Source organism: Nannobrachium achirus, assembly GCF_963921795.1.
Source record: "Nannobrachium achirus genome assembly, chromosome: 12".
Classification (NCBI taxonomy): Eukaryota; Metazoa; Chordata; class Actinopteri; order Myctophiformes; family Myctophidae; genus Nannobrachium; species Nannobrachium achirus.
Genome location: NC_137832.1, coordinates 35,428,068 through 35,455,456, shown reverse-complemented (window position 1 = coordinate 35,455,456; position 27,389 = coordinate 35,428,068). Strand labels below are relative to the sequence as shown.

At 42.1% G+C, this 27,389-nt stretch overlaps 1 protein-coding gene across 1 annotated transcript; it reads left to right on the top strand.

The window, feature by feature from the left end:
• Nucleotides 1–119: 119 nt before the first annotated feature.
• Nucleotides 120–27,023, top strand: LOC308296007 (transforming acidic coiled-coil-containing protein 1-like). Its single transcript, XM_080739116.1, has 13 exons — nucleotides 120–252; nucleotides 2,054–2,145; nucleotides 4,323–4,794; nucleotides 6,798–6,846; nucleotides 7,504–7,573; nucleotides 9,502–9,554; nucleotides 20,156–20,290; nucleotides 21,341–21,417; nucleotides 21,514–21,557; nucleotides 21,861–22,021; nucleotides 23,322–23,428; nucleotides 24,104–24,224; nucleotides 24,380–27,023. Exons 1-13 carry the CDS (start codon nucleotides 137–139, stop codon nucleotides 24,446–24,448), a joined length of 1,566 nt encoding a protein of 521 aa, XP_080595242.1. The 5' UTR covers nucleotides 120–136; the 3' UTR covers nucleotides 24,449–27,023.
• Nucleotides 27,024–27,389: the final 366 nt, after the last annotated feature.

Below are 27,389 nucleotides of genomic sequence, written 5' to 3'. Positions count from 1 at the left end.
GTCTCTGTGGCGAGGATGACCGTTTAAACCGACCCAGGACCAGAGAAGTGGGATCTGTGCCAGGCGGGCGTCTAGAGAGGCAGCATCAGAAGTGTGTGTTTGTGTGTGTGTGTGTGAGTGTGTGTGAGGTGCAGGGATGTCTTGGCTGTCTCCTGTGCAGTGGGCCAAATGGACGTGGTCAGCGGTGACCGGCGGGGTGGGGGAAGAGGGGCAGGTGGCACCACCTGGTGACAAGGATAACGAAATGGAGAAGTAAGCATTGCAAGACTACAACAAATACCACTGCTGTGATTGTGTGTGTCCGTGTGCGAGCGTGTGTGTGTGTGTGCGTGTGTGTGTGTGTGTGTGTGTGTGTGTGTGTGTGTGTGTGTGTGTGTGTGTGTGTGTGTGTGTGTGTGTGCGTGTGTGTGCGTGCGTGTGCGTGCGTGCGTGTGGGTGTGTGGGTGTGCATGTGTGCCTGTCTCATGATGTCCCATTTTGCATATGGATGCCAGTAGACACCAGTCTGTGTGTGTATATCAACTGTGTACAGACTGTACACACATTACCACCTGTCTGTATGACTCAGGGGAATCGGCAGTTATCACACACACACACACGAACACACACACACAAGAGCACACACGGTTGTCGTTGAGGGGGTAATCTCAGATTCTTTCCTATTCTACTATGTGTAATGACAGGGCCATGTTGTCATTGGCTAAAGACAGACACCTAGTCAAAACACAGACATTCAAACTGCTGTTTTGTGCTCCTGTGTGGCCAGCCTGCCGTGTTTGCACAGTAATATTTCCTTACACGAGAGTAAACAATATGGAGAATCTGTGTGTGTGTGTGTGTGTGTGTGTGTGTGTGTGTGTGTGTGTGTGTGTGTGTGTGTGTGTGTGTGTGTGTGTGTGTGTGTGTGTGTGTGTGTGTGTGTGTGTGTGTGTGTGTGTGTGTGTGTGTGTGCCCGCGCGCGCGTGCGTGCGTGCGTGCGTGCGTGCGTGCGTGCGCGCGAGAGAGGGGGACAGAGAGAGTGGAAAGGAGCGAGGAAGGAACTACTGTTGTCAGTTGGAGACTGGGGGGGAAGGGAATGCAGACTGTTTCTAAAGCGTTTTGGATTTTTCTCTGCACATCTCTAGTTTCTAAGTAACCGCCTAAAAGACAGGGGCTTGTCTCTGTGTGGATGTGCCGCTAGTGCACTGTCACATTCTGAGTGTTCATTTAACCTTTTGAGTGTCCATTTGGTTACATTTGGATTTATTAACACTGTGGATTTTATTGTGTGTGTGCGTAGCCGTGTTTGTATATAAGGAGGATTAACCCCATGGCCCTGTTATATAGCATTTTGTGTGTGTGAGTGTGCGTGTGTGTGTGTGTGTGTGTGTGTGTGTGTTCTGGTATCAAAGAATGAGCAAAAGGGCAGCTTGAATGTTGAGTCTGTGAGCTTTGTTCCTATGAGCCGTTTTTCATTAGTGTGGATGTCTTGATGTGTGTTCAAGTGCCTGGGAAAGGGTACACACACACCACACACACACACACACACACACACACACACACACACACACACACACACACACACACACACACACACACACACACACACACACAAACTCTCTCTGTCTCTCCCACTCTCTAATTCTCTCGGCCTCCACAGTTTGGCAATAAATTTGGGCTGGGTATCCAAGCAGCTGACGCAGCAGAGAAGACTTATTGTGTGTGTGTGTGTGTGTGTGTGTGTGTGTGTGTGTGTGTGTGTGTGTGTGTGTGTGTGTGTGTGTGTGTGTGTGTGTGTGTGTGTGTGTGTGTGTGTGTGTGTGTGTGTGTGTGTGTGTGTGGTTGTTTGTGAGTCGGGTACAATCTGTCCTTAGTGGAGGATGCAGGTGGTCTGAGAGGCTCTGGCCTAACTTCCTCTCCTCTTCCTCCTTTGCACTTCCTCTAAAAACCTTGGTTGTGTTGTTGCCCTACCCCTGGGCTATTATATTGCCTTGATTTCTCATTATATTTCTCTCTCTTTCTCTGTCTGTCTGTTTCTATCTCTCTCTCTGTCTCTCTTTCATTCTCTCCATAGCTCTGACTCTGAGTCAAACTTTAACACACCAGAGGCGGAGTCTCCTGGCGTTCTGAAGCAGCTGAATCAACTGGACAACTCCAACCGCACAGGTGAGGTCACAAGGCCAGCTGGCTGGCTGTCACGCTGTCTGCTACACTGCTATTTATACTGCACAGATGGAAGGCGGACTCACTCAGAAATGTACAGTAAATTAACTCTCACCTATTAGGCAAAGACATAGTAAATCACCCGATATATGAGAAGGGAGAAGGAGGGGGGGGTTCCTGTCTCTTTGTTGAGTCCCCTGAGTGTTCCTTTCTCTTTTGAAGAACTACCATCGTCCCAGACACACCACCCACCAGCCCCCTCCCTCCCCTGTCCTGGTTTCACCCGCTCAGACACAAAATGAGGCTGTGGCTGAGTTTCCGTGGCAACAGATAAGCCGGAGCGCATCTCCTGTGCTGAAACAGAACAAAACAAAAAGACTAAAACAACAATCAATTAACGAATAACGAACTAAATAACAAACTAAATAATAGGGATCACACCGACAATCTCAATTCATCCATCTGCATCAGTTTCTGTCATATCATATCATATTGTCATATTTGTAAAATGTTATTTGCTAGTTTGATTGTGTCACCTGACCTCAAGGATTAACTTCATCTGATGTGGATTGAAAGCCTAGGCTATGCTGAAATCCAACATGTTTTGACTGGAGCATATGTGGGACAATGTGGCATGTGGGCAGATTAAAGGAGGAGAATCATACTTCTCATATTATTCTGTCTGCCTGCCTGAGTACCTGATGCAAGACAATAACAGTGTAGCTTTAACAATAACACGGTCACATGCTGCTCGTGTGCACAAGAATCCGGGTTTGTTTCATGAATAAAACATTGAACACATGGACCGTCTGCTCTTCTATGATTAGACCACAAAGTGCTCTGCTGGGAATTCAGTGCCTCGGTCTGGGCATCAACCACATGTTAGAACCCTGCTGTTTCCACTGATATACCAGGACATCTCAATGGCTTGATATATACTTTGTTTTGTGTGGTGTTGCGCATCAAAAATGCTCAAATCTACAGATCTACAAGCTTTTAGATATGCTATTTTCACTGCGTGACACCAGTCCGCAACAAATTATACTGTAAATCCAACTTCTGCTTGCTTTCTGATTCTGATCTGCTTCTTTACTGTTTGTCCATCTCTCTGTCTCCCTCTCTTTCTCTTTCTCCTCTATTTCTTCCCCTCATCTTGTCCGTTTGCTAGTGGTGGTTAAACTGTAATGGGGCCTCATGTTGTTTTTGTTGCTAGGCCACATGGTGGTGTATTCTGCAGGACAGGGTGTGGTTCCTCCAGCGCTATTCCCTGTCCCTGAAGGGTGTGTGTGTGTGTGTGTGTGTGTGTGTGTGTGTGTGTGTGTGTGTGTGTGTGTGTGTGTGTGTGTGTGTGTGTGTGTGTGTGTGTGTGTGTAGTGGTGGTGGTGGTATATGTGCAGATACTTCTACTACTCAGCTCCATTTCTCATAACATCAGATACGTTTGCATATACAAAATGAACTTTGCATAAACACACTCAAGCTTTCCATCAGACTGTGTTAAGATATATACCCATATACCCCAGCCAAAATAGAACCGCAATTACTTCATTGTGTGTATATATCTCTGCCCTGCTTTGTGCATGCGTGTTTATGTTGGGAAAGGGAAGAGGGAATAAATAAAATGAAGAACAATTAAACAGGTGAATGAACAAAAGAAATGCAGTGAATGTGTGCGAACAGAGGAGGCCTGTGGTACTTTCATTATTGTGTGTAGAGCTGTGTTCCTGGCTTTCTGGTGGGTGGGTCGGGTGTACAGTATGTTTCAGTAACAGAGAGTGCTGTATAGCCGCTGTGACTCAACAGAGACCAACCCACTGCTGGGGTGCTTTGCTAGCTGTTAATGGTATGACTAGCGGAACACAGGATGTGAAGCACTATTCAGTGTGTTCTGATAGGAAGCCAGAGGCCATTCTAAGTGTTCTGACAGGAGGGGGACAGGTCATTCCATTGAGGTTAAATCCCTGAACCCTGAAGTTAAAAATCATTAGCTAGCAAAAGGTTGAAGAGTTTAGGATTTACTGGCTGGAGGACAGACATGCTGGGCGTTAGAATAAAGCTGTGTTCACATTGCCCATTGATGCAAAAGACTAGCTTCAAGTTCCAATGTAATGCAAATGAGCGCTTGGGTGGCAAAAGGCGTGGCTTCAAACCTCCTATAAGACTTTGTCTCCTCTATGCAGTTCTTCCTGGAGATGATGGACACCTGACGTCACAGCAATTCCTGGATAGGAACTCTAATCGAGATGTCCGTCCGGTCTCACTCGGGGAGGTTGATACCTTTAACAACCTCACCGATTGCGCTCCCAACAACGGCGGCGTTGCTTTGGACAAGAACCTCAATCTCACCCTGTGCTCCAACGCCAGTTCAGGAGACCGACTGTCCCGGTCTCAGGCCCTCCGGCCCCCATCACTGTCTGTCCCCTCCCCCCTGAACGGACCTGATCCTGCAGAGGTGGATGATGAAACTCCAATGACCTCTGACTTTAGCCCTGACTCCAACCTTAACGCCAACCACCATGAGCTCTGTGTGGACCCTGACCTGCTCAATGGCAACTTGAACTCTGAGCTCTCAGGTGCACAGTTGACCTGTAACCTGGAAGGAAATGACACAGTGAGACAGTCGCCCAGAAAAAACAACAGCACCGTTATAACGTGAGTAGCACATCCTAACGACCAAATGTCTCTCTGTCCGATGTCTGTCTGATACACTATACCCGCATGCTGACATCACTGATACCACCTCCTGTACTGCACATGCGTCGCCGCCATGGTAACAGCCACATGCTGAAACAGTGCCCAAATTTGGAGATGACTGATGTCACTGATACCGCCGCTGAAACAGTGCCCAAATTTGGAGATGACTGACATCATTGATACCGCCGCCATGGTAACAGCCGCATGCTGAAACAGTGCCCAAATTTGGAGATGACTGACATCACTGATACGTTGGGGTTCTCCAACATTACTTCTGAGACTCCTACATTCAATCCTTCATATACTGTGCACACCCCATAACCCAAACTACGCATAAGTCGGACCACATATTTTCGAACGGGCAAGGACTAGAATAAAGATGTACGTAAATGCAAACTAATTTTCGCTGTCAATGAACCAAGCGCTATTTTCATTGAAAATGTATTAATTAATTGGACCACACACCAGCAACACATGGTAACATGACCAATGGAAAAAAAATCATTCCAAGCACAAGAAAAGTTGGTGCTACAGTAGTTAGGTAAGGTTAGGTGCCAAGGAGGTGCTCCTTTAATCATAATTCACAAAACAGACACAAACCATTCACTTTGAGAATTCAGACCCCTCACTTTAAGAATTCAGACCCCAAAATGACCCCAAATGGGTCATTTTAAATCAATTAAATCATTAAGAACATGAACACCTGAGTCAAGCACCCTTGCACATGTGTAGATCAGTGGATAGAACAGTGTAGGCCTACTAGCATTGTGATCGTAAAGACTCACACTTTTGCAGCTTGTCATACACATTCAACTGAAGAAAGTCAGTGTGTTGGCCCTAGCCCATGTCTTATCCTCTCCTGTGTCTTTTCATAATGCTAATTCATACTTCGTCATATGACGGGTTTCTTGCCGAAATTCTGTTATTTTTTTGGCAGGCGACACGGACATACGATGAGGTATGATTTGGGCTTCATACTTTACTTCCATACATGTCATTCTGTCTCTCTCTGTCTGTGTGGCATCAGGACTGCAGGGCAAGTCCATTTCCTCTGTGTTCTGTTGTAAGTACTGCAGAACTGTGTGTGTGCGTGTGCGTGTGTGAGTGTATGTGTGGTGACTATTCTCTTTTGTGTATATGTGGCTGGGCATATGTGTTTGTAAAGCCTACCACAGTCAGTTATAAACACAAGGGCGCTCATTTCTCGGAAGAGCTGTGCAAAAGAAAAGAAGTTACACAGTAAAATCCGGCGTGTTCATTTAACTCGAGAGTGTCGGAAATGGAGTGGCAAGGCCCCCCAAAGTTAAAATAACATTCTCTATTGTGCAGTGTAGATGAAAGAGTGTGAGTGAGAGAGGAAGAGAACCTTATAAATTATAAAAACTAGCAACTCTTCTTGCTGTTATTTCCTTTTGGCACCAGCCTTTTTCATGAACCACTTTCAACCTGCCTTTATAGGCGAAAATGTCCCCAAAACAATTTGCAGAAATTGCAGAAAAAATTGCAGAAATAGTAAAACAACAACACGTCACATTGTGACACGTTGTGAAATTGTCTATTTGCTCTTTTGTGCACGATGAAGTACAGTATTTAGGGCTTAAGGGGTAAATCTGCCTTCTCCACTGGACGGCTGAGCACGTTTAGCAGAGCATGAGAGCTCAACAGGGACGCGAGTAAAATCAATGCAGTCTGAATTTCTCTCCTCGCCGATACGTAAACAATGTCCAGTGCTTACCCAGCATGCAATGCTCCAACTGAGTCTCTTCTAGAAACCTGCTGAACTGCATGGACAGACACACACACACACACACACACACACACACACACACACACACACACACACACACACACACACACACACACACACACACACACACACACACACACACACACAGACACAGAGAGAGCCATGGTCCGGTTCATCAAGTATTTTTATTGACCTTCAACCTCTTTGTATTCAGGAACTCCTGTAAAGTGAAGCAGAACCTGAAAAAGGACAAAAGCGGACAGGTACGGTAGGATTTACTGTCTCTGTCATAAATGAGTTCAAATCTGACCCAGAACAACTTTTGCCTGTAAATAAGCTGTTAAACCAACTTGTGATGTGGCCTCTTGGTGGTGCAGGGGTAAAGTTCCTGCCCACTACGGCAGAGACAGGGGCTGGAAGGGGTGATCTGATCTCTGTCGCTGCATCAGTGACTCCTACAGTTTGGTAGGAGTACCTGTTCAGTGGCTAACCACTTCAACCCCATATTGTTGAGCGGAGTCCCTCAGGGCTCTATGCTAGTTTATTGTCTGTTTTCTGTCATCACGATGCATTGTAAGCTTGTTGATCTTCTATTTTCCCTGCAAAAGCTTTCCCCGCAACACAGATTCTAGGTTTTAAGTGGTACAGTAGGTGAAACTATTCACAGTCAGTTGAAAAGAAACAGATGATGACGTCACTGCCTGGTATTGGAGGAGACGTGTGGTTGTCAAGACCCTCCCCAAGACCAACCTATAGGGGTCAGCAGTGACAGTGAACACATGAGAGAATTGGGAATTGCCATAGCAACTAAATTGGGAGGAAGCAGTAAAACATGAAAAAAGTATTGGGGGCTGGAAACTAACCTGACATTTTTGGGAGAGAATTAGAAACATTTGTTTTTGTTGTGTTTCTTATTGAAGGATGACCGTCGTGGAGGCCATGCTACAGATGAGGAGAAGTTAGCAAGCAGTGTAGTTGTCAAACCAGACAGTGAGTAAATCAAATTCAATTCTTTACATTTTTTTAAATCCAGAGTCAATGCACTAAAACTTTGAAGAAATAGGAGAAAAGGAGGTACAAATAAATAAAGAAAGGTACAAATATGAAGAGTAAAACTGAGGTGAACGTGCTGCAATCTCAGTCAGTGTTGCGGAGGCTATGTTAACAGATCCAAGCTGTTAGGGGGCACTGTGGTGCAGTTCACTCCTCCGCGTCATCAGCACCCACACCCTATATAGGGTTGGCAAAACGGCCTTTCTGTGTGGAGTTTGCATGTTCTCCCTGTGTCTCCTGTAGTAATCCTGGCCTCCCCCTGGCCAACCGGGGCGCCTGATGGAGGGGAAAGGAACTGGTTGGAATAACGTGTTCCTTCCATGCGCTACGTCCAACCGGGGAAGCTCCCCCCTGTCAGGTGAAAAGAACTGGCCTGCTCACTCCTCATTCACTGAAGGAAGCACAAGCTCAGTTCGGGTCCCTCCCCAGGCGTGGCAGAGGCAGAGCAGAGCACAGGATTACAGCTTAGGCAAATGGCACTGGGTGAAAAATGGGTTACAAAATCGTGGGCTAATTTTTTTTAAAGTCCAAGATGTATGATATAGTTAGTATAAATTCAGTTCAAACAGGATCAATGTTGTTGTGCGTATAATGTCTAAATATTAGGGTGCTTTTCAGTTGCTCCCTGCTTCTTGTTTACCCTTTACCCATAGCTGTGGCCTGGAGTTTCAGTTGTACAGTCATCAGATAGCTGTTTGTTTAAGTACAGATGGTATGCTTTACTTTCCCTCTGGGCAAACAATTGGTTTGATCATTTTCAGACAGAGAGAAAGCTGTCTTTGTTTTACTGAGAGAACACACACACACACACACACACACACACACACACACACACACACACACACACACACACACACACACACACACACACACACACACACACACACACACACACACACACACACACACACACACACACACACACACACAGCATATCCTCAATCATTGACCACACATTTTGGTGTTAAGCTTGTGACTGTGAGATAAGACATGAGCATACAACAGTGTGAAGCTAGGCTTGACTCTATATTGGTATACCCCTTTAAGCAGTATTACTCTGATGGAAGAGCAGCCAGATCATGCTGATCCATGTGTGACTCAGCAATTGCTACCGCCTGAAATAATTTCAGGAGACATTATCTACTGCTTTGTGGCTCTGTGTTATGGTGGAGTCATGTTGTGCTGTGTCTCATGCTCACATTAGAATACTGGTATTTTAATGTATAGGACTATAGGCATTAGCCTTAGCATTTTGCTTTCTTAGATGGAAACAGGGTTGAATAAATATGTATTATCATCACCAAAGGACTATTGTTAACGGGCCGAAGTACTGTCCAGGGGATGCTGAAATAGCGCTAATCGTAAGCTCAGGCAGAGCCCATCACCCTGCTGCTGAAGTGAACGTTATCAGGGCACCACAAAGGCTTAATCCCGCCCTGTCTATGTCCTCCTGGTGGGTGCTCCTCACTAGGTAGAAATTCTAAATATTATAAATTCTAATAATAACAATAATAATACTAATAATAATTATAATTATACTAATAATAATGACGATAATAAAACGAATGTATTACCAATATCTTACCAATGTATTATAAATATTTGTCGCTCTCAAAATAAGCGTTCTCTCCTTTCTTGATCAAGCATCTTTATTGGCATTTCTTGGGCTAATTATGTTGATATTGTGTGATTTGGAGGATTAATTATAGAATTTCCTATAGTGCTGCCACCTGCTGGTCAGTGTCTCCAGAACATATTTTACCTAAAACAGGAATAATATTGGCCCTGAACAGAAAAGTATGGGGTAACAAGCTCTCTCACCAGTGTGTCCATGTTAATATTAGATGTGATATGGTTATTTACAGGCCCAGAGTGTGCTGCATCATCCAGACCTTTGGAGTCAGACTGCTCTTCTACAGTAAGTTGCTGATGATGTATGTAGGGACGTGCTGGCCTGCTGGGCCCCTGATTCAGCCCGGGAAAAATAGCTGGAGAGGCCCTCATTGCGCGCTATAGAGAGAGATCTCGCTATAGCGCTGCTGCTACTCAAAGATTTGCCATTTCAGATCATGACAAGTGACAAGCCAATTATTGTACATGAGTTATATTTCGTCGTTGTCGGGTGGAAACCTTGTATGTCCAAAACCGTTTGTTTTGTATTTATCATTTAAAAAATTATTTAAACTAGTGAAAACAGCCGATCTACAAGCACACAACGCTTCGCACCGCGAGGTGTTGTGTGCTTGTAGATCTGCTGTTTTCACTACTTCTGTGCGACGGCCTTGTATGATGAAGTAGGGCTTTGCTTTGCGAAAAAAATGTATATATTTGAAACTTGGAGATACAAGGTTTCTGTCCGACAGTGAGAATTTACTTTGTTGGCCGCCCAGCCCCCAAAATGGAACGAAGGCCGACATTTTATTTTTTTCTTAATGGCCGGCCTGGACCGGCCGTTCGGGAGTTGTCCCGCTTTTCCCAATGGCCAGCACATCCCTGGATGTATGTACCAAATGTATAAATCAAGTGAAAATATTCTCATTACTTTTAGTTGTATCATCCAACTGCCTCACACTCACATAAAGCATTTAGAAGATGCAAATATTTCATTTACTGGGGATAAGAGTGATGATCCCTCTAGTTACCACTAGGTAGAGCTGAGGGACACTTTAATCTCTGTCTTGAATTCCCTAACTCCCTAATGCCAAGAAACAGCATTTGCTGAAGCCCTATGATTGATCACTATGTTTCACTCTCACTGAAATGATTCCACTGTGACAAAATTGTGTTTGTTTTTTAACATTTTTAACAATAAATAAATAAATATACATATATATTTAAAAAGGCCACACACACACACGCATGCACGCACGCGCACACACACACACACACACACACACACACACACACACACACACACACACACCTATACTGGTAGATGTGGTTTAGCAGGACCCTTTAGCTCAAACCTGCGGTTTACAACATTAGCAGGACACCACTTTCCACTTGCTTTACTAATATGTGGAGCATGTCAAAAAATCTATTTTGAGCCATAGAACACATATTTCACTTCAAAAGTTGAATAAACTCAACACAACTCAAGATTTAACAATCTGACAAAATCCTACATTAGGAGGACATTAGATAATTAGGTTCTAAGCTCCGCCCATGTGAATTAACAGGACTAACTACATTAACAGGACAGCTGCAATTAAACACATGAAAATATGTCACTGCAGGGTATTTAAGGGTCAAATGTGATTAAATGTGACATAGCTAAACACAAACAAGGCATTCTATTGATGTTTTTAAATCTCTTCCTAAGACACATTTGTTTTTTCGCTGGCTTTTAATGTTCCTTAATTTTCCTGCGCAAATCGCTACACAGTATGTCTACACTCATGTCATCAACATGGATCTGTCCCATATAGCGCCCCCATCAGGCCGATTTTTTCAAACACATTTTTTGACACTGCTCCTACAAATTTTGCCCTAAAATCACGAAAATCGGTACACCCCACATTCTCTGAGCCAACCAAAACTATACATTGTCCACACAACTAGGAACCAATGCCAGTTACATCCGTCTTTGTGTATACATGTGACCTGACGGTCGCTTATCTCCCGATTAGGGAGTCTTACTGGTAGGCCTGTTTGTCATTTATGCACCATGTACAGCACTTCGGTCAATGTCTCTTGCCTACAGTGGTGTGTTACTGTTTCAACACCTGACTTGCCCTCAGGATCAACCATACAAGTGGAATATAAGCCAGTAAACATGCAGGACTGGAATGACATCGATACAAAGCTCACTAACTAAGTGTTGTTGGTGCCACTGAGATGGTAAACTACAATTCAATGCAATATGACTACTGTGTGTGACTTAGCAGGCCTGAGAACAGGCTGAGAGATGTGATTTCAACATCTTCAATGTTGAGCTACTGTTAATAAAGTTCTGCAGTGAACAAACTAGCATTTTCATCCATCTTGGTCGAAGGGACATTGAAAATGTCATGACTGAGGGGTCAATAGACTTAAGCTTTGTGAAGTTAACTTTACAGCTCGTCTGTTATTCTTGACTTCTTTAGAGATTTTCATAAGAGATTTACTGGAAGGGTTATAAGACCAAAAACTATAGCTGAAAAACACACCGATCATGAACAAGGTTCAACATTTATTTTTTGTAGGACACAGGAATGTAGCCCTGCCCCACTGTAATCAGACAAAATTCGGGGAAGACCGCCAAAGTACCTCAGACCGTAGGGATGGGACAATATACGATATTATCGTTTATCGTGATAAAAAACACTCACAATAATCACATTGTGGAGATTTAATTTATCGTGATATCATCCTCTGTCATACACTGGGATCAATTCACCTTTTATTTGCCGAGCTGCATATCCAGTACTATTTAAACCCTCTATAATTGGTAAAAGGTACATAATATATGTACTTGATACAGTAGTTTTTCACTCTCTACCAAATCTCTTTGCCAAAAAATAGACGATCTACAAGCTCACAATACTTCGTGCTGCGAGCTTGTAGATCTGCATGATTACTGCATGATTGATCTGTCGCAAAGCCCTCTCCCTAACTGTGAGGATTGGACGACAGCGTAGCAAAACACTTCCACCCAAAGTTGGCTCCCATAACCCGCTAAAAAGCCCGTACCTTGGCCCCCCATCGACCGGGAGAGACGGGGCCAGCACCCAGGGGGTACCCAGGGGCCCAGCCACCGCCAGGGCTCCCCACGGACACCCTGGGAAAAAAATATGGGAAAATAGTCAAAAGTAGCCGATCATAAATGTGACCCGATTAGGGAGTCTTACTGGTATATAGGCAAATTAATATCAAAAACATTTATATTACATTATTACGGCCATGGTGAAACGTTGCTGCTGGGGGACCTGCTACAGTGATTATAGCTACCCAGAACATTTGAAGGGAGCATTTTTCAAATCATTTTCCGAAACCAAAATCTGCCTTAGACTGCAGCCTGTCGATTGTAGGTATAAATTATCGATACATTTGTTGTTTTTGGGTCAGTTTTAAGTGCACTGCAATTAAGCAATGACATTGTTTTTTCCAGCGGGTAAATGCACAGGAAGAAAAATTAAGTGAATCTTTAAAATATAGCAGATCCACAAGTCTAGGTATGCAGGTCGCCGGTTCGATTCCCGATCCGGACGACCTTTGCCACATGTCATTCCCCATCTCTCTCCCCATTTCCTGTCTGTCTACTATCCTAACAAATAAAGGCATAAAAAGCCCAAAAAACGAATCTTAAAAAAAAAGAAAGTCAGGTCTGAGATTTATCACCCAGCCCTACTTTAATGTTGAGTTACATGTTGTATGACATCATTTTTGTAGCTGCAAGGAATAATTATGGCAATTATAATTTGATAATTGATTTGCAGTATCTCATAAGCTACAGTGCGTTACTGCATCCCCATTATTCAGTTGCCTGCAAATGTATAAATAGGCTACTTTTTCCAGAATTATGTTTAATACCAGCGTTAGTCCAGAAACCCCCACATTTACATAAATCAAAACATCTATTTTCAATAAAGTAGTAAATGAGGATCTCCCTCAATTGATCTTTTCGAGAAATTAAATAAAGGTTGAATGAATGCAAATCTTTTGTATTGCTAAATGCTCATGATGTCCCTGAACATGCCATGACAAGGCAAATGTTTTCTTTGGATATTAATGTTATCACCACCGGCACCACCAAGATGGTTACTTTGTCAACTATCATTATTCTGATATTGCTACCATGCTGTTATGTAAAAATGTTCATATTCTGTTCACACAGTGGTTCTCAAAGTGAATTCCAGGTTGGAATCCACTTTGAGAACCACTGTTCAGGCCCAGGGACTCTGACACTGTTGTTTTTGACAACAAATTTTGATTTAGTTTTGAATAAAATGTCATTTAATTTTAGTCATAATTTAGTGACCTGAAGAGTTTTAGTTTTAGTCTAATTTTAGTCGACTAAATATCAAACATTTTTAGGCGACTAAATCTACAGTTCATTTAGTCAACTAAAATGTATTTTGGCAGGCCTTGATGGCATCGTAATGAGTGATTTTACACTTGGTTGCGACACGTTGTGAGCTTGTAGATCTGCTATTTTCAGCACGCAACACTTGAGAACAACCAAACATAAAATGACTCTCTACTCCACTAGTCCCTCCCTAACGTTTTAGTCTAGTTTTGATTTTGTTGACGAAATTGTCAATATAATTAGTCTTAGTTTTAGTCATCACAGCTTAGTTTTTATTTAGTTTTTGTCAGTGAAAGAAATGCAATCGACAAATACTTTTCGTCATAGTTTTAGTCAACAACATCTACACTGCTCTGACAGTACAAATGGAACCAAATGAACACTAAGTCTCATGATGCAAGGTTAAATTAACATTATCTGTCTGTCTGTCTGTCTGTCTGTCTGTCTGTCTGTCTGTCTGTCTGTCTGTCTGTCTGTCTGTCTGTCTGTCTATCTGCCTGCCTGCCTGCCTGTTTGTCTGCCGATTGTTAACCAATTTGAGTTAAGCTCTCCTCCACTCTTTTCAAAGATTTCACCTTGTGCAGGGAAACCCTTTCACTCATTCTTTCCACTGTAGCCCACTTGCTGATTACTAGCTTGCAATGCAATCAGCCACTGATCAAATTCACCTGTGCTGCCTGCCCATCCCCCATCCCCCATCTCCCTCACTGCACTCACTCAAAACTGTGTGAGTGAGAAGCTGCCCCTCCCCCCACAGTCAGTTGGTTTGTTTGTATGCAGTCTGTACAAGGCAAGGCTTTAAATACTGTGAATATGTGTGAAAGTAAATCCTACGTGTTACTTTATGCTTAGGGTAGTCTTACTAGTGACTATATACAAATGGAACCAAATGGAACTCATAATCTGTGTAATCTATGCACATGGCTTATTTTTTTGTTCTGGTTAGTTAAAGCAGTGGTTCTCAACCTCTGGGTCAGGGAATTATTTTGGGGAGGGGGTCCCCAGATGATTATCTAAATGACTGTGCACCATTGCTTTCTCTCTGAATAGTAAACATACAGCATAAGGTTTAAGTGTAAGGGTATCTTCAGATTTCTAAAGTACCCTTCCGTAATCAATGGGGGCAATTTACCCCTTTTTGTGCAGATATATGACCGATTTGTTGCATGTCTGAGTCATCATGACATCACTGAGATGCCATAGACTCCTACCTACCCACTGTCTGACGTGACCTACCACTGCCGGATGCACCCACGCACACGCGCACACACGCACCTCATCCCGGATTGTATAACAGATTTCTTAAGCCCGGTTCACAATGCAACATGCTAGCCCAGATGATCCTTTTGCCGTCCTATAACCTAAAAGCCTAACATGGGTTGTGACAGCACTGAGAGTAGAGACGTGCTACAGCCAATCAGAGAACAGGACAGGTGGCTTGTTTGATTTAATTCACACATTATTTTCTTTTATATAATTAAAAGACTGTTTGTCTGTCTGGATCAATCCAGTGATATAACTTTAATAATTCTCGTGGGCGAATCCAGGTGTGACAGAACACTCTCAATGGAGCTATTGTAGTCCAGCCTGAGGATGCAGTAGCCTAGACTCCGAACCTCTTCAGGCGATAAAAGCAATATAGTTGCAAATTCTTTATCCTCACGTGCGTTGTGTCCCACTTGAGCTCCTCTTTATTGTGTACTTCAAGGAACTTGTGTACTTCCAAGCCAAACGAGACACTCTATTTGGTGCTTTATGATCCCACAGGGAATGCTACAATTTGTCAATCAGTGTCATCACCGATAAACAAACTTTTACTGCACTGTTTTTACAGTACAGTAAAAGTACAGACAGTACAGTACAGACAGTACAGTTCAGTGATAAAAGGTCAAGGTCACAAGCTTATTTAGAATAATTTGACCTTAGAATTGTAGTAAGCTACTTTGGTGTCATATACTGTCTCTGAAGGCTAGTGAAGTCACTGATCTACAAGATGTACACACAATTCGTAACACAAGAATTTTGCCTATACTGTGTAATACTGTGTAGAGGAATAATTCTAGAATCAGTATCGGGATTTAAAGGGATATTCCATTTAAAAAAACTCTGCCTTGCATGGGTCTGCCTCCCCAGGCTCAGGGCCTCTCCCCACACACACCCATTGAAACTTCAAACTCCATTATATTTTTTTCTGGTGACTCATACTACCCTCCTAATACATGAGCAGGCCATGTTTTTTTTTTCGATACAATTTTTCATTTATTTGTAATAATTTTAATTTTTCAAATTTTCCCAAAGAATTATTAAAAATAAATGAAAAGGGTTATTGAGAAAACACGGCCTGCTCACGTATTAGGAGGGTAGTACCAGTAAGACTCCCTAATCGAAATAGGCCAAAAGTTTGTTTTACCAATTATCAAGACATACGGGCAGTTGACAGTTTGCCATGGTTACTCATTGAAGTTGAATCTCCATATATGGAGATAACCTACGCATCACACTAAGTCTGACCTCACCAGCCCATATTTGGGCATGAGCAACTTATGTCTCCATATATGGAGATATGATGACATCACACAGTCCTCAGCCGATGATGTGGCGTGATGTCATACAATACACAAACGAGCCCTACAGTATAAAGGGGCAATTCTTGCCAGGAAAGAAGCATTTCTTCGACTCAGACCTTATCGCCAGGGTTGGCTTATAGCAGCTGTCGGTAGGACCATATATGGATTCTGTTAGTGTGGATCTCCTAACAGGGCATCATCTGGATTCAATCCCTTTTATGCCCATATATGGAGATCCCTAACAGAATCCCTTTCATGCCCATATATGAAGATCCCTAACAGAATCCCTTTTATGCCCATATATGGAGATCCCTAACAGCATCCCTTTTATGCCCATATATGGAGATCACTAACAGCTAACAGAATCCCTTTTATGCCCATATATGGAGATCCCTAACAGAATCCCTTTTATGCCCATATATGGAGATCCCTAACAGAATCCCTTTTATGCCCATATATGGAGATCCCTAACAGAATCCCTTTTATGCCCATATATTATGGAGAAATCCCTGCTCTGAGTATCTGACATCAGTGTGATGTCACCTGTTTATGCCCATATATGGAGATCCCTGCTCTGCGTATCTGGTTGCTATGGTAAACAGTTGGTTGCTAGGGTAAAAAAACATGGTTGCTATGGTAAACAGTTGGTTGCTAGGGTAAACAGTTGGTTGCTAGGGTAAAACCATGGTTGCTAAGGTGGTTGCTAACGTACACTAACAGACCAGCAACAACAGACTGTTGCCACAGCAACGTACACAAAGGTTTGTGTACACATGTGGTGTGACGTCATACTGATGCGGAGATATGAGCAGGGCAAAGGTGTGACGTGTGACGTGTGACGGACGGACGGACGGACGGACGGCCGGTGGAGGTTTTCATAGTAAACTGCTCCCTGACGGTCGCAATGAGTCACCAGAAAAAAATAGTGTGTGTTTTTAATGAAGTTTGAAGTTACAATGGGTGTGTATGTGGAGAGGCCCTGAGCCTGGGGGGAAAGATAACATTTACATCAAATATATAAATATTAAAAACTGTTCAGGGTGTTCATAAAAGCCTGATTAGATGATAAAGTGACCAAAATGATCTGTAGGCTTGAACTTAATTAGCATCTTTACCCAAGGGTAAAAATGGTGCCTGGGTGCCTGCCTACTCCTGTATGTCGGAGTTAACTTAAACTCATATATACTGTACATGATGTCATGGTCATGATGTGGTCATGTGATACTGTATATAGGAGCTACGCTGATCAGCATACATGACTGTGCAGAGCTGCTACCAGTGGTGCTTTGGGGTTTTCTTTTCAGGGCGGACGGTCATTTATTGACGTCACATGCACGAGCGCCTTTAGATGTGTGCGTGCTAACTAAAAGTTTGCTTTGAACAAATCTCATCTATCACTGTAATGGAGCCAGGTAGCCTGAGACACGCACAATGCACATACAGTCACCGCTGGAAACCTACAGTAGGTGTTAAAGTAGCCTATCCATATGAATAGGGGGGTATGTGCAAGCCCACCACTCACTGCCTGCCTGGTAAACCTGTTATGCGAATAGCCATTTGATTACCATGGTCATCACTTGTATAGCTACACATTTTTAAAGTGACAGTTTAAGTACTTTCTAATACCTCTAGAGTGACAGTTTAAATTAAACATTGGCCAAATTGACAAATATTATGCAGAAATTGTGAAAATAGCCAATCTACATCCTCGTGAGCATGTAGATCTGCTATTATTATTAATTTAGGGGGTTGTGTCCTGAAAAGGTTGAGAACCACTGCATTAATCCATTTAGGCCTGGGGCCGATTCTAAAAATGCCTTTTAAATCCGGCCAAGATTTTCATTAAGAAAACAAATGCAATTCATTAATAAAAAATAAAAACATGTAAGAACCACAAAATGTACAGTCCATTAAAATGTTGGCAAACTTGGAAAATGGACATTAATATAAACGTGATTTTTTGGGACGCTTTGATTAATTATTACACAAAATAACAATACAACAATTGCAATATCTGGTTAAATTTGTATAATTAAGAAACATTGTCTGTATGTTATGCAAATCATGTTGCAGGCCCATGGTGTGGCAAACCACCAACATGGTAGACCCCTGAACAGTGTTTATGCCAAGTTTAGTGTGGATTGGAGCAACGGTGTGCCTGTGGCAGCCAGGGGCCCCTGGGAGCCACATTGGGCCCCTTGTGTTGCTATTATAATGGCCGACCCCTGAACGGTGTTTGTTCAATCAAGTTTAGTGTGGATCGGAGCAATGGTATGCCTGTGGCAGCCAGGGGCCCCTGGGGGCCACATTGGGCCCCTTGTGTTGCTATTATAATGGCCGACCCCTGAACGGTGTTTGTGCAATCAAGTTTAGTGCGGATCGGAGCAACGGTGTGCCTGTGTCAGCCAGGGGCACCCGGGGGCCACATTGGGCCCCTTGTGTTGCTATTATAATGGTAGACCCCTGAACGGTGTTTGTGCCAAGTTTAGTGTGGATCGGAGCAACGGTATGCCTGTGGCAGCCAGGGGCCCCTGGGGGCCACGTGGGGCCTGTGGTGTTGCTATTATAATGGCAGACCCCCAGAACGGTGTTTGTACAATCAAGTTTAGTGTGGATCAGAGCAACGGTGTGCCTGTGGCAGCCAGGGGCCCCTGGGGGCCACATGGGGCCCTTGGTGTTGCTATTATAATGGCAGACCCCTGAACGGTGTGTGTGCCAAGTTTAGTGTGGATCGGAGCAACGGTGTGCTTATGGCAGCCAGGGGCCCCTGGGGGCCACATGGGGCCTGTGGTGTTGCTATTATAATGGCAGACCCCTGAAGAGTGTTTATGACTAACGTTATTCACCCAAAATGCTATGTCATTGAAATGTTCATAAAAACATGTATGTGCATTAACAGGACTCTGACACCCAGCCAATCAGGTGCTTCAAAACATACACTGTGTGTGAATATTCATGAGCTTGTGTATGAACATGCAGTAGCATTACACAACCTATGGGGGCGCTGTTCAGACACAAAAAAGTCGGGTGTATGTGTATTAACAGGACATCAAAAAAAAAAGGTGGATTTGGGCTCTCTAGACCAATAGAAACACTTCTGCTATTTCAGAATTGTCCATGAATTAGCAGGACACCAGTCCTGTCCTGCTAATCCAAAATGTCCTGTTAGTGTGGTGTGTATTCAGGCCAATTGTCCCGTTAAACCACATTTACCAACACACACACACACACACACACACACACACACACACACACACACACACACACACACATACACATGACTCGTGAGGTGAAAAGGAGGAACAGCAGGAGGGACATTCTGTATCATTATCTGGTATTAAGGTAGTCTGCAATCCTTGCCTCCACCTCCCTTAGTATGCAACGTGAGAAAAGCCTATCGTGCCATCATGTCATTTACTCCGGTGACAGAAGGATTTGGATTATCACTCATGACATGAGATTAGCATATAACTGTCATAATCCAGGAAAGGGCACGTGGAGATAAAGAGAAGAAGAGAGTTTGGGGAAAAACAGTTGAAAGCAGATCTACAAGCTCAAAAAGCAACATGGATGTGAGGGAATGAGAACAACATGGAATGAAGAGGATAAATGACTAATAACTAATTTATGGTGTAGCACGTTGAAATGTGTCAGGGCACAACACTGTTGTACAAATAACAACACTGTTATTACTACAAAATAAATGTAAATGTACCCACTAACAATGAAGTGATGTAGTTGTTAAATGTAAAATAATGTTTTTGTTGTAGCATCTTTACTTTAATCTCCCACCACTTTAATGCTTTTATAAAGATATGTCATACAGATTTCAATCTACTTTAAAAGTTGGGTTAGTTTAATAGTATTGACTCATTCACACCATGTCCCCAAATGTCAAGATAATGATGAGAATCTTTTCCGATTTGTTTCTCCCACTCTGACCAGTATGACGACCCTTGCAAACTGAACAACAATAATCTGGGAACAAATGAGGTGCTGAAGAAAGGAAGTCAGGTTCTGGATTCCATCTGCATCAGTGCGGCAGAGAAGGATGCGGTTCTCAAGCTTATTAGAGAGGAGGTACAGTCACACCTAGCCATCAGCCTGAAGTTTCATTTCGTTTCACTCCATAATCGCCTGAACACATATATATATATATACAGTATTTTCTGGACTATAAGGCGCACCTGACTATAAGGCGCACTGTCAATGAATGGTCTATTTTCAAACTGTTTTCATATATAAGGCGCACCTGACTATAAGGCGCACATAATAGACGCTACCGCTGCGTTATGCATCCAACAGATGGAGCTGTGCTAAAGGGAATGTCAATGTCAATGAATGATCCATATATAAGGCGCACTGGACTATAAGGCGCACTGTAGTTTTTTGAGAAAATTAAAGGCTTTTAAGTGCGCCTTATAGTCCGGAAAATACGGTATATGTTTTTAAATGGGTGTGGCTATAGCGATTCAGGGAGAGATTTTATGTTTTGTGTGACTCTGTATGACGAAGTAGGGTATTCATTTATGAAAAAACTTTATTACGGAGATACAAACTTTCGATATATTCATTCATAAATTCATTGTTGATACAACAGATGTACATATACTGTAAGTAGTAGTCATATTTTAGTTGCTGATAAGACTGTTGATAGATACGTATTCATTCATATATTGACTGTAGACAGACTACTTCATTCAGTGACAGGCCACAGAATTATCTAAATTAATATTTATTTTTTTCTTGTGTTTTACTTTTACCTGAACCTATGCCTTTCCTATGTTCAATCTTGCTATTTCTGTACACCTACATTCACCTCCATGGATCTATAAAGGTTTATATTATCTTCTATCTTACTGTTTACCTGTAATGTCCTGAATAATTGAGTGTACCTATTTCCACAATCATTTAATGTTATAATAAAATAAATAAGTGGTCCGATGTGAACACATTCGGGGAACATTTTCGAGAGGAAGACAGGGATGATTTAAGTTCTGTGAAATAGTTTTGCTCTGCTCCAAGTATGACGTAAGAGTAAAATGGTAGCCAGAGGGAATATGCTCAGATGATGCACCTTTTATTTCTTTATTTATTATTTGTTTCACTCATGGTAGATGTCTTTTCTAGATCATATCTAAAGAGGTGGAATCAAACGAATGGAAGAGGAAATGTGAGGAGAGCAGAGAAGAAGTCACTGAGATGAGGTAAACACATTGGTACTCATCATTTGAATGACTGAACTGAAAGTGAGAAGATTTGGTTGATTTATAAACGTGCGGACGTGTTTTTCCTCACTACAGAAAGATTGTTGCAGAATATGAAAAAACAATTGCTCAGATGATCGGTGAGTAAAGACCCTCCGTTACATGCAAATAGTGTCCTCTGATAATTTATCAGAGGAATTATGACCATTTATAATTCAGCAATCACTTCCTTCTGATTACAGATTATTATGTTCGTATCCATAACCGTTCTGCATGTTATCTTTATGTATACTGATCTGCCTGACTTCTATGAACAGCTGTTTACACTGGACACAAAGTAAAACTCCTAGTACATGCAAATATACCTTGGCTTAAATAAATGTGTTTCTGTTTCTGATCTAAAGAAAATCTATACTGTCACTGCTTCTCTTCTCCCTTCTCAGAGGATGAGCAACGCAACAACATGAGTTCCCAGAAGGCTTTGCAGGCAGTAACAATGGATAAAGATTCAGCGCTGTCAGACCTGAACTCTGTAGAGCGCTCTCTGTCTGACCTGTTCCGTCGTTATGAAAACTTGAAGAGCACCGTGGAGGGGTTTAAGAAGGTAATGAAGTCTGATGACTAAGAGGCTGCCATAGTTCTGTACTTTTTCTGTTTTGTATGTGTCTAACATTTACTCTAATAGAGTGTGGTTACAATGTGCAAATTTGCCTTCCCTGTGTATTTTTGGTTTCTTCCTGAAAGCTGAAAGCCCCTCCCCTTTTACCATACACCGACCCAACACTGTGGGTGTGGCTAACTTCAGCTGGGTTAACACCCACCTGACAACCAGGCATACTTAATGAACTGGTGGGTGTGGCCACATGATCATCATGTTTTAGGGGGGGAAATGCTCAGGTAGCACAGGGATAAAGTTCTTTCCCAAAGACCGCAGAGACTAGATCCAAATCCCAATACTCAAATTTCTGCCTCCTCACCTCCTCCGCACTCCATCCTTCCTCTATTGGGAATGGGCTTTTGAATACTCTGTGATGTTTCTGGCTTAGCTGGGTGGTCCAACGAACACAACTGTCCGTGTTCGCAGTGTATCCTTCATGTCTTCTGTGATTTCTATCGGTATGCGTTATGTAGACAAACTAGACAAACTAGACATGTTTGTTCTCCTGGGACATATACATTCTCCTCCTCCACATGACAACCCTCTGGGCTCCGGAGAGATCCAGCGATCCAGCTGTGTGTCATAAGCATGTCATAAGTAAATCCTGTCGCTTCAAAATTACGCTGACTGAGCGAGGAGTGTTCCCATTCCTTAAAGTGAACCTGATCAATTTATCCATCATCACCTCTCCTCCTTTCGGAGTGGCGACATGTCGGAATGGAGAGCGACACCCCTCGCCTCCTCGCTTGGAGGCTGGGTTAAGGTGCAAGGAAACAAAGTGATATGATGAGTATTGGGATCTGGCTTCATGTGTATCTGAAGAAACACGTTGTCTTCTACCTCCCAATAGAACCCTTATCAGACAACATCACACATAAGAACCAGTATGCGTTCCCCAAAACAACAGGTGTGGGGACCTGTTGGGATTTGGAATTGATTACATGAAACCTGCAACTGCATGACACATCCATTCTCAATGAATGTTTGTAAAAAAAAGGGAAAAAAAGGAAAATGATTGGTCTATACAAACAGTAGGAGTGGCAGTGACATCATGGAATACAAACCTGGAGGGAATTGTCAATGACTAACATTTGGGAGGAAATACATAAAATAAATAAAAACAGATGATCAAAGAAGAAACAGTAATCGTGCCTAGGTTTAACTCAGCTGGATTTCACATTGATGTTTTTCAGTGTCTCTGCTGGCTGAAATGTAATATGTGGACACTCTCTTTGTTCCTGTGCAGAATGAAGAGGTGCTGAAGAAGTGTGCACAGGAATACCTGGCCAGAGTCAAGCAGGAGGAGCAGAGATACCACACACTCAAACTCCATGCTGAGGAGAAACTAGACAAGTATGATTTAAAATTCAAATTTCCTCTGCCCTGCCAAATCACTGAGAGAGATATGAAATATAAATTTTACATAATATTGATATTTTGACAACACTTAAACCCAATACAAGTACAGTCCCCCAGGCTTATGTACTTACGTACCAAATCTGGGCAGTCATAGCTGAGTGTTTAGTGAGCCAGCCTGAGGAGCCCAAAGCCAGTGGTTGTCCCAGGAAAGATTCCAGGCCAGGCCAGCAATGTGTCGATGTGTGTCCTAATTGCTCTCAGAGCGAATGGCTGCTCACTGCTTCTAGTTGTTGCAAATACAAAGGACTCATGTCCATATGTGCATACATACTCCCAGTCCGGGCGCCTGGCCTAGTCTCCTAAGTAGCCTGACAGCGTGTTGCGGGTTCGAGTCCCGATCCCAAGGCCTTTTATGCATGTCACTCCCCATCTTTCTCCCCATTTCCTGTCAAACTACTATCCTATCAATAAAGGCATAAACGCCTTTATTGTAATATATATATATATATATATATATATATATATATATATATATATTAGTATTTTGTTTTATCTCTTTGTCTATCTCTTTGTCGAACATAACCCATCTACAGTATGTTCACCTTATGACATGTCCTGATTATGGATGCTAGGGTTCAAGTGGTTAATGTCTTGCTATGTCTCTCTCAGGGCCAATGAGGAAATCGCCCAGGTACGTTCAAAGGCAAGCTCAGAGCACATGGCAATGTCCGCCAGCCTGAGGAAGGAGCAAATGAAGGTGGACTCGATGGAGACAGCCCTGCAGCAGAAGGTAACTGACCTCTCTATAATGCTTCTTGTCGGTTAAAGACATGACAGAGAATGTCATTGGATTGCATTATACGACATCCTTATCCTTATGGTGTATTGTTTCTACAGTCATTTCTCCCATCTCATCGTGTTCCTCTGTCATGTTTTCTTTGACAGAATCAAGAGATGGAAGAGCTCACCAAGATCTGCGATGAGTTGATAGCCAAGATGGGAAAAGTAGAGTAAAAGAGACTAAACAAGCTAGTGTCCTCTCCTTCCATCCATGCCTTCAGCCTATAGATTACACCAGTGCATGCACCAGCCACTCACCGTGAGAAGCAGCTCTCATACTCTCTACCACAGTGGTGGGCAACCCTCCCTTTTTGGGCACATGATCACTTAGCCGTTTTCCAAGGCTGCCGTGATCCCCCAGTGTAAGATTAGAATAATTTAACCACTTTCAGTCTGGCATCTTTATTTTCGGCATGTCATTAGAGGCAGAAATTGTCAAATAGTTTTGAAATATTTCAAAAATAGTGAAAATAGCAGATCTGCAAGCTCACTATAAGTCACTTTCTGAGTTTATTGGCTATTTCCTAATTAGATCTAGGTTAATTATTTTTAAATATATAAATAAAGATAAGATAAGATAAATTCTGATTCTGATCAATATTCAGTTTTAGGCGCATCAAACAATAATGGTCAATAAAGGTTCTTTATTATCAACTCAATTGATCACCTCAATAGCCCAATCTGACCACTTACTGTATATCAAAAGTAGGTGGTTGCCCACCCACCAGATCTACCAGATCTGCACCTTGGAGTTCGCTTATGCACAGCTCAACCCCATATAAAATATGTAAAATGACCACCTATAGCTCACCCTGCTCCCAGTGAATGCACTACTGTATTTGTGACCAGAGCACGCATTGTACACACTACTGCTTCAGCTGAGAATTTGTTACGTGACTGTTTTGTATTGGGTGTTTGTATTACCCATTTAGAAAGCCAGAGTGTCCCTTTAACTCATAGCTGATCATGCAAGCGAACAAAGAACCTCTTGTAACAGTATAGCTTCACAGTATCTTCCTCCTCAGCAGAGCCCTCCAGACTGATGATGTCAGGCCTTGTAGAAATTGCTTTGTTATTGCACTTAAGCTTGTGTCTGGAAATATTTTTTGTCTGCAACCTTCCATGCTCAAAGATATATTTTTCTGTTTCTGTTATCGGTTGCGCTGCATAAAATCAGCTTTGAATTCAAGCTGAACCACTTTCAAATTGAAAATGTTTTCCAAAATAGCAGATCTACTGTAACAGGCACACAACGCATCTCAAATCACGATGCAAGGCGTTGTGAGCTTGTAAATAGGTTATTTTTGCTATTCGTCATATAATAAGTACAGAGCTTACCTGCTTAAAATGCATCATGAAGAGTTTAAAGAAACAGAAAGCTTTTATTAACCTCAGAGGCCTTTAATTATCAATCATGTACAGTCATGTACTATACATTCTGCTGCTGACATCAACCAGACTTGTTATACATTGCCTATTAATAGCAAGTATTTTTAATTGTTTGTTTTAACCTTTTTGATGTGCCATACTGTATGAATGAGGAATACCACAGTAGGAGAAATTAAATAATTCTAGATCATTTGACACTACTGATTTTAAATCTCTTGGCACTCACAGTTTTGCGTTGTGTAAAAACCCTCCCATCAGTCACCAAAGTAAGCACACCATAAAATGTATTGCTAATAGTGTTTAATCTAGAACTGCTATGGATGCAGAACAGAGGCAAGTTGTCTCCTACAATAGTACTAATGTGATGTCAAATCCTGTTATGGATATCTCTGATCTCCAGTCAGCAGAGGAAACTTTAACCCAAAGTAATAAGATGTGAAAGAATCCCACGTTCAACGTTCCACCCATGTACAACATCAGCCACTTTGTGAACACATTCTTTACATATTCTAGAGCAGGGGTTTTCAACAGGGGGTCCTCAGTTACTACAGGGGGTCCTCCAAATCTTTGAGTGATAGAAACTTTTTTTATATAATAACCACTTACCCTAGCGTCCATATTCCGAGAACTTTAGCCAAAAATAGCAGATCTACAAGCTCACAACGCCTCGCGCTCAAAACATTGAAGATCCCTGTTCTAGAGTATAGAATTCTAAACTAACTGGAAATAATTAAGTTACTATGTATTTTTTGGATGAAAGTATTTAATAATTATAGAGAGTGCTACAATATTGTAGCCATTTATTTGTTTTTTCCATAAACTACTCAATCACTCCTAGTCACAGACTATGACTGATTAATTTCCACCCTGATTATGTTTACCTCCTGCCAGTAACGCACAGTCAGAGAGGTTGTTTTAATTGAAACATTTTAAGAGGTTTGTTCTGTAATAGACAGGTGAAGATGAGGATAATTGTTCTGGGACCATCAGAGGTCTCAAAATGACTTTATATACAATGGTGCACAGTGTATTCTAACTGATGAATGCACATTTCTTTGCATGTTTATCTACATAGCTTCACTGTGCAGAGAGTGGTTGTTAATAAACATGCAGCGATATAGGTAGGCGTCGAAAGGCATAGAAGAGGTTGTAACAGAATTGTGTTTCAGTTAATTCATTCTTCCATTTACACACCAGAGTTTAGCTTTGGGCCATTCTCAGGTAAGGTTACCTGAACAATTTGTTTTTCGTTTAACAAAATATTGCTTTTGCCAATTATATGTACTGTACTGTATGTCTTTTTTAAATTTTGCTCACTATCTGTACATTAGGAGTAATCACCCAACTGTATTGACTCAATGTGTGCTAACATTGTGACTGTGTATACATTTGCTTAAATAAATATAAATATTATTTGTTCTACCTGGCAACTTGATGAATTGCTGTAAGTGTTATTGGAAGTGTAATAACGAATATTATCATTTATTTATTGTTGTCAGATCAACCTGGCATCCTGTATCTATCATAATTCATTTTGACAATATGAGGGTACTGGGTTTTGTCCATATCTGTGTCAATCTTATCCTCTTTTTTTTTATTTTTAGATCATACCAATCCAGTAGTGAAAAACACATATACCCACACACAAATATAGACATATTTTGCTGAGTTGGTTGATAATAACTTTGAAAGCTTGAGCCAACACATTTGTGGACAGACAAAGTGA

Bases quoted from the DNA above. Each gene is read 5' to 3' on its own strand.
- LOC308296007 (XM_080739116.1), top strand. From the start codon at position 137: ATGTCTTGGCTGTCTCCTGTGCAGTGGGCCAAATGGACGTGGTCAGCG. The intron at 253-2,053 runs GTAAGCATTGCA...TTCTCTCCATAG, and splicing joins AAGGATAACGAAATGGAGAA to CTCTGACTCTGAGTCAAACT. The intron at 24,225-24,379 runs GTAACTGACCTC...TTTCTTTGACAG, and splicing joins AGACAGCCCTGCAGCAGAAG to AATCAAGAGATGGAAGAGCT.